At 38.5% G+C, this 8,555-nt stretch overlaps 1 protein-coding gene across 1 annotated transcript in view; it reads right to left on the reverse strand.

Moving 5' to 3' along the window:
- Positions 1-8,555, reverse strand: part of DOCK7 (dedicator of cytokinesis 7) — a 123,257-nt gene that overhangs the window by 26,798 nt on the left and 87,904 nt on the right. The window contains 6 exon segments of the mRNA XM_072420705.1: positions 801-1,021; positions 1,938-2,130; positions 2,300-2,400; positions 4,591-4,749; positions 5,761-5,913; positions 6,200-6,383. Coding sequence (XP_072276806.1) covers positions 801-1,021; positions 1,938-2,130; positions 2,300-2,400; positions 4,591-4,749; positions 5,761-5,913; positions 6,200-6,383 — 1,011 coding nt within the window.

The following is an 8,555-nucleotide window of genomic DNA, read 5'->3' on the forward strand; positions in this document are numbered from 1 at the left end:
CATACAGCCAAAGCAACCCAGGAGTTTATTAAAGCAAAGAAGTGGAATATTCTTGAATGGCCAAGTCAGTCACCTGATCTGAACCCAACTGAGCATGCATTTCACTTGTTGAAGACTAAACTTGGACAGAAAGGCCCACAAACAAACAGCAACTGAAAGCCGCTGCAGTAAAGGCCTGGCAGAGCTTTAAAAAAGGGGAAACCCAGCATCTGGTGATGTACATGAGTTCAAGACTACAGGCTGTCATTGCCAGCAAAGGGTTTTGAACCAAGTATTAGAAATGAACATTTTATTTTTAGCTTTTTAATTTATCCAATTACTTTTGAGCCCCTGAAATGAAGTGATTGTGTTAAAGAAAAGGCTTTAGTTCCTCACATTTTTATGCAATCTTTTTGTTCAACCCACTGAATTAAAGCTGAAAGTCTGCAGTTCCACAGCATCTGAGTTGTTTCGTTTAAAATTAATTGTGGTAATGTACAGAACCAAAATTAGGAAAAAGTTGTTTCTGTCCAAATATTTATGGACCTAACTGTATTTGTTCCGTAGTATATGAAGCATGCTAATAGGATACCAAAGCAGACTGACAAGAAAGATGGGTTCTTTAATCTACTAATTTTTCCTTTCAATTTCATGTGGTGGGTGAGGGAAAAGCCTTTAAATGTTTCCTAAATAGCCTAGAGAGAAATCAATTGCCCTTCCCTGCCACACAGAGCTGTGATGTGGCCCAGCTCAATCTCAGGACAGGATGGACTGAAATAAAAATCTTTTTTTAAAGCTTTATTCATTTTTTTTTTAGCTACAGCTGTAAGCTGGCACTATTTGTGTATAAGGCTTTACATGTCATTGGAAGATGAGCTGGGGCATGGACTGTACCTACCATGGAGAATGAGGCTGCAGCCTGTTCCAGGAGCCCCACCAGTCCAGCTTCTGTGAAGTACTTTCCGGAACATATTCCTTCCTCATCTGGGGACACCACATCGTCTGACACTGCCGACTCTTCGAGGACATTGGAGGAAATGTTCTGAAGAAAATTTGTGCAACATTTATCAGTACTGATAAGTTCTATTACACTGTATATGAGTCTACCAAACAATACAAGCTCCCCAAATCACAAGTTTCTTTCAAAAGCACTATCTTCCACTGTATGAAAGAATTGATCAAGGGCAATGAGAATCTTATCTGAAGCTTGCTGTAACTGAAGTCTGTAAAACCTCAGTGCAGTAAAAAAAAAAAAAAAAAGAAGAAGCAAAAAACAAGCTCACATAAAGACATTTTGTCATTTATAGATGTATACTAACAAATTACATGTGATTGCCATGCCGTAGCGGGCATCTTCATAACATGACCAAGAACTATACTAATTGGTTCCTGATTGTTAAAGCAGACCTGAAGTAAAAAAACAAAAAATCACAAGGTGATAGTAATATATGCAATGTCTCTTTTGTCAAATAACTAACTACTTGTCTCCTGGTGGCTTTTTGTTTCAGCTCTAAACTACATGGCTAGTTTGGTTCTGTGTGCCGCATGCCGCCGGGGATAACGTCACTTCTTCGCATGCACAGGGGGTTCCATCATCCAACCAAAGAAAAGGATCATTCTCTTTACGTAAGTCTGCCATGGAGCCAGGGGTGAAGATAGTGGCAGCCTATGATGCAACGATGACAGGTCCTGGACCTGTCGATTGGGCCAAGTGACTACATGGGGCACTCAAGTGAGATCATGGGCTATCAGAGTGAGTTGTCTCACAGCTGGGGACGCACATGGATAAACACTTCTATCTGTGGAAAGGAATTTAGATTAAAGATTTCTTCTGAGGAACTGAAAAAATGACTTTTATGTACTTGCATTAACTAGACAGAGGAGACAGTCACTGAAATTTTCTTGTTCCGTTATTAGTGCTGGGGAATGCTCTGATTTTACTGACTTATTTTACTTACCTGGAAGGTGACACAGCCCACAGGAAGGTACTTGCGGTCCTCTAGCATGCTGAGATATTCTGCCACCAGGGCAGCTGAGTGTACAAGGCACTGCGCTGATTCTGCATGATTGCCCCTTTCTGAGTGTTTACCGGCCATGTTTTGCAGCCATGTCAATCTCAAGTCAGGTGATGTCTGATATCCTTTCGCAATTCTGTCAGAAAGAGGCAAAGGATACCGTATTATTTAAATGCTGGTGTCTGCTTACACATTAAAACACATTTGATACATTCAGTTAGGAGACAATACAGACACAAGGCCAGCCACAATGTATAAATGTAAGGCCCACCTATATTCTTGCAATTACTCATAATTGTGCTTACCTGTACATCAGATCAATCAGCATCTCTGGATCTTCCTGGTGCTCCTTCATTTTCACTGTGTCCGACAATATCATGTGCAGGTTAAACACCAAATCCTGGACCTGAAACCCAGCAAGGATCACATAATTTAAAGACAAGCTAACAAAACCAAATTACATGCATGCAACACAACTCCACCAAATGCTTAAAACACAAAAGAAACCAATGTACTGTGTACTGTACAGTTTTACCTGCTAGTGTTTTACAACCCTATGTCATATTGCATAGCCAGGAAGAACTTTCTGCCACTTCCTGGATAAACTCACTGCTCAATGGACAGGTGAAATGATGAAAAGTCACTGTCCAATGATTAGTCTGGAAGTGAAAACACATATGAGGTTGCAAAGCTCATCCTGAAACTACACTTTACACACAGTTTTTTTATAGCGCCATCATATTACGCAGCTCTGTTCAAAGTCCATAGTTGTATCAATAGCTGTCTCTTAAAGGAGCTCACAATCTAATGTCCCTACCATAGTCATAAGTCCTCAATGTAGTCTAAGGTCAATTTTTAGGGGGAAGCCAATTAACCTCACTGCATGTTTTTGGAATGTGGGAGGAAACCGGACTACCCGGAGGAAACCCACACAAACATGGGGAGTACCTGCAAACTCCATGCAGATAGTACCCTGGCTGGGAATCAAACCCGGAACCTAGCACTGCAAAAGCCGGAGTGCTAACCCCTGAGCCACCGTGCTACACTATGCAAGTTTACTCTGCCCTTCCTTATCTGCACACTTCTAATCTGACTGAATGTATGTGGACAATCCTGCAAGTTCATGTGCTTCCAATGAAGGATACTGTAAATTCCACAGCATTTAATTGTACACCAGTTTGGAGAAGGCTCTATTTCTGCACATTTAAAACAGTTCTTAAAACCCATCTTTTCAAACTTGCCTACCCTTCTTCTTCTGTCTCCTAAACCCCAATTACTCACCAACCCATCCATATCCCTTCATCCTATTGTATGATACTTCCTCCATCTCTTAGATTGTAAGCCATCCTTGGCAGGGTCCTCTCCTCCTTCTGTATCGTTGTTTGTATCTGTCTGTCATTTGCTCCCCTTATTTAATGTACAATGTTGGCGCTATATAAATACTATAATATTTATAAACTATAATATAATATTTATAAATAAATAACTATTATAAAAATAATATTAAAAGTCCCTTTTCCATTTCAGCATGACTGTGCTTCTATGCAAAAAGCCAGCTCTATGGATATGGTATGACTTGTCTGGTTTGGAGGAACTGGAGTGTCCTCCACAGAGCCCTGACTTCAACCCTACTAAACATCTTTGGTACAAATTGGAACACTGATTGTGGGCCAGGTCTTTTCATTCATTATCAGTTACTGACCTCAAATGTCCTTTTAACTAAATGAGCACTGATTCCTACTGACTTAGTCCAAATTTTTGAGAAATACTTTCCAAGAGTGGAGGCTTCTGTGACACTCTAAAGTTAAGTTTTTTCTCCACCTTGTTTTTGGCACCTGCATTTAACAAACTGACATGTAAAAGCGTTTATGAATATATCAAGAATACCAAGATTCTGACTGCACATCACTACTGTTTGCAATGAAGAACATAAAATCATACTATCACAGCACACACATTACAATTAGCTCAGGTCTGCTGACAGCAAATTCCATCACAGTTGATTGGTGTCTGATAAAGCTTCATTCATGTTTATGTACAATTTTGTCCTAAAGAAGTATATTGTTACTGCTTTTTAAAAGCACTATAATCTCCAGTGACAATTCTTTGTTTAGGTTAAAATTAGCACAGAGTGGGAAAATGGTAAATCACTTTCCGTTTTCTAGTTTTTCCAACATTTGCCCTATTAAGAGATTTTCTTCCACTTCCTGTCCTGTAAACAGAACTGGGAATGAGAAGAGATCGCTCAAAACTGATGACACCCCCTCCCCTAGGTGTCTAAGAAAAGTATAAAAGATTTCACCTTGTTTTGTTGAAAACTCAAAATGTAGGATTTTTTCCCTCACATACTATTCTTGTGAGAGTGATCACCAGGACAAATAAAGATATTCGATCTCCCTGTTAAAAATATGTCAGAGGTTCTAACCTATTTATGCAAAGTTAAAAAAAAGATACGGTAGTTTTGGTTCTACTAGATTGTGCAAAACAATTACAAGGCATGTGGGCATTCTGTGTGAATTTCTCACTCAGACATGTTTTTAATAAATTCTTTCCAAGCCACCTTCCACAAATACGTAGTTTTGAATCTGAAAGTGACCTGATCTGGAAACGTTGTCTCTCGAAGTTCTAGGTCCTCCTCTGCGTAGGTTAATATTGTCTTCAGAGAGCGCCTCAGAAATTCTTCATTAAAATTCTGAGATGTTCCAACCAGAGAAGACAGGGACATGGTGACTTGCATCTTTACACGTGCAAAATTCTGTAATAAAGTAATAAAAACAAACCTCAGCGTCACATACAGGGGCTCTGCTATGATCAAAGATTGCATAATGCAACAGTGAACAGAGTTTATGATGCATTCTAAGCAAGATCCCATAGTACCATTAATACTGCTTATTCTTAAATTAAAACTCTAATTCCATTCAGTCCATTTTTTTATTTAATTGTTATTAAAAATTTTCCCAAGGCAGTGACAACAATAGTAGCTCAGGTTACAAAAAAATTCAAAATTCAGAGGTCCAAAGAATGGTGCAGTGACAAGATTTTGAGATATATGTATATATGATATATGTATCTTCTAATGAATCTGACAGAAAACAGTGGGACTTTTTAGGTTACCTAAAACATAGACCCAGAGAAATATATATAGGTAATGATATATTAATCCTGCTATTAGAACATAAAATATGGATTAGATTCAGAGGTTGCTGTGAATCAAGCAAACTGCATATGAGTTTGCCCCTTTCTATTAATCAGGATGCCTGTTTAATTATCTTTTTTTTTCAAAATACTTAAAGAAGAACTAAACCCCCCTATACTCACCTGTCCCTGTTCCGTCACAGGGTGTCACAGCACCTTTTTCCTTCTTCTTTTTGTCTTTGCCATCTTGAGCCATGTTGGTTGGCCAGGCCACGGTGAATGAACTCCTGCATGGGAGGTCATTCAGTCCTGGAAAGTGCAGGGGAATCCAGGAATGCACATGTGCAGCTCAGCTTTTTTTGACAGGTCCTCAGGGTGACCAGGCAGGTAAGAAGGCTTATTGCAGAAGGGACATCACCTGTCCCATTCTGCAATTATAGCCTGCCTAAATCAACATTGTTAAAAATGGACGTTTGGCTCTATTTAAGGCAAGAAAAAAAGTTGATAATGATTAACTTATATTTTGCAATGAAGGTTCACTCTGTAAATGGTTTATTGGGACTTGTCTTTACATTGACATTACTAAAATACAGAATAATGTAACATAGCTATCAATATAGAAAAAACTTACATTTCCAATCTCAAAGTTCTGTCTCATGAGCAGGTAGAGGGAGGCGCTGGCATGGGACCTGATGGTACCGATGCTGCTGCTGCAATGTCTGAGCAGCCGAAGGCAAAGATCCGCACACTGCTCCGTCTCCTCTTCAAACAACAGCTCTGGAAACTGCAGGGAAGAAAAGTAGATTTCAAATGGTCTGGATGCTATATAATACCCTGTGTGCTATAACTGTACTGGAGAGAACTCAACGAGAAGGTACCAACGTGTTCCAATCTTTAAAACATGTTTGACATAATTAAACTTTACAGGAACTTTTTTTTTTTAGCATGTTGCATTGTACACAGATCAATCAATCATAGATCCAAATGAGCCCTAAAGTGAACCTGTTATTACATTTCACAGGAAGCAATAAGAAACATTTCAGCTATACTAAATCAGAATTTACTCTTACCTTAGACACCAAGGCTCTCTGTGTGGCAAAGCAGTGCTGCAAGTATAGTGCGCTCTGGTTGCAGGCCATGCTGTGTAGTAGAGTCTTCAGCACCCCACCTAAGATACTCTCTTTGGATTCTGTCATTGACACAGTCTGTGCTAGACAAACAATAGTTATTACACTCAAATCCACCGAAAATAATTTAAACGTTTTTAGTTAAGTGGAGTGGCATTTGATTGCCAAATTTAAATGTTTTTAGTTAAGTGTAGTGGCATGTGATTGCCAACTTTACTACTGAGAGAGACCCCCTGAAGATAAACCCAGCATCAATGTTAAGGCTTATCCCAGTTTTGAGCCAGCATACTGCTGTCATTAGTTAAGGCTCCTTCTATATATCAGATGATATGTGCGGGCCACCAAATGTATAAGTATATATAAGTATGTGACACAAGATATTTAACTAAAAAGGTGAACACAGACTGCCAAGATACAAATCACTCTGTTCAGAAGAGGCATCCCGTTTGAACCCTGCTAAACCCCTTAAAAAAATATATATATACCGGTACATTTTGGGAGAGACTGTTTTTCCATCTATTATACAGCTCAACAAAAAAAAATTATTTTACACTTCCCAAGGATTTTTCAATATATTTAGTGTATTTCAGATCTGAGGAATCCAGAAATGGCATCAGTTTCATTGAATTGGCTCTAGTTCTTGTGATACGGGAATCAGAATAGACGATTTTACCAAGAACAAATGTTAACACAACATATTATTATCAATCTTTTTTTACACTGATGTTTTGCATTTTATATATTAAATGTAGCATTATTTTCATGAAATTTTCATTTGCCTTCTTTTTATTCATACATATTTATACATTTATTCTTTTTTTTACACAAATATGAGTTCTTCAAGAAGTTGTTTAAATGACGCTAATGTATTTTGTTACATGTTTGGTAAATGTTCTCAGCAAAAACAGAAAAGAAACATTATAGAATTTGTGAAACAAGCATATCTTGCATATTTTAGTATTAAACTGGGGGACCAAGATAAGTTTTGGGCTCCCCATATGGAATGCAAAATTTGTGTCTACGTCAGTGGAAAAATGGAAAACTGAAAAGTTTGAAATTTGGTGTACCTATGGTATGGCGAGAGCCCGAAAATCATCATAATGGTTGTTATTTTTGTGCTGTGAATGTGGGAGTACCCTGATTTGGAATCAGCGAGGCAACCTGTGCCGCATGGTGCTGATGTTCCCATACCAGTGTATCAGTATATCAGTACACTCCCTGATATTCCTGTATCCAACATGGAGAATATACAGGGTTTGGAACGTAATCCAGGAGTTAGCAGTGGAAGTGAATATGAAGGAAGTGTTTCATCAAACCAGAAGTTCTCCCAAGAAGAGCTCAATGATTTAATATGTGACCTAAGTCTGTCAAAACAAACATCTGAACTTTTAGCATCCAGGTTAAAAGAAAAGAACTGTCTGAGCCCGAAAGTTAAAATAACGGTTTATGGGACAAGAGAGGTGACATTCCTACCACATTTCAGTGAAGATGGAGACTTTATGTACTGTTGTAACATCCCTGTACTACTAGCCCATATGGGAGTACCAGAATACTGAAGACTGGCGGCTTTTCATAGACAGTTCCACACGAAGTTTGAAATCTGTTTTACTGCATAACGGCAACTGCTATGCATCAATTCCAATTGGTCACTCAACAAAACTAAAGAAGATGAAATGTCAAAATGGTCTTACAAAAGCTTTGCTATGAACACCAATGGTCCATATGTGCTGATTTAAAAATGGTGAACTTCCTACTTGGACAGCAAAGTGGATACACAAAGTACCCATGTTTCATCTGCTTGTGGAATAATAGAGCAAAGCAGGATCACTGGAAAAAAGTGACATGGTCTCCAAGGGAAAACATGAAACGAGGTGCAGTAAACATCATTAGCGAGCCAATGGTTGACAAAGAACTACTACACATAAAGTTGGGATTAATGAAGCAATTTGTTAGAGCTCTGAACAAGGACGGTGATTGCTTCAAATACATTTGTATTTGATGGCTGATAAATTATTCAAATTTCAAAGTTACATGACTGATACTGGAGCTGATACTGGGTAACTATGAAGCACAAAAGTATGAAGAACTGGTACAAAACTTGCTCTTAAACTTTAAAAATTTGTGTGCTACTATGAGCATAAAGATACACTATCGCAATTTGCAAGGGGAGGGGTTCCATCAAGATATAAAGGTGATGGAAGAAAGGTATCAGAGCAGATGGGATAGACACATGATGGCAGACTACTGCTGGAGCCTTGAATGTGATTGTCATGATCATCAGCAAAAAAGGAAAAAAAAA

The sequence above is a fragment of the Pyxicephalus adspersus genome, chromosome 8, assembly GCF_032062135.1.
Source record: "Pyxicephalus adspersus chromosome 8, UCB_Pads_2.0, whole genome shotgun sequence".
Classification (NCBI taxonomy): domain Eukaryota; kingdom Metazoa; phylum Chordata; class Amphibia; order Anura; family Pyxicephalidae; genus Pyxicephalus; species Pyxicephalus adspersus.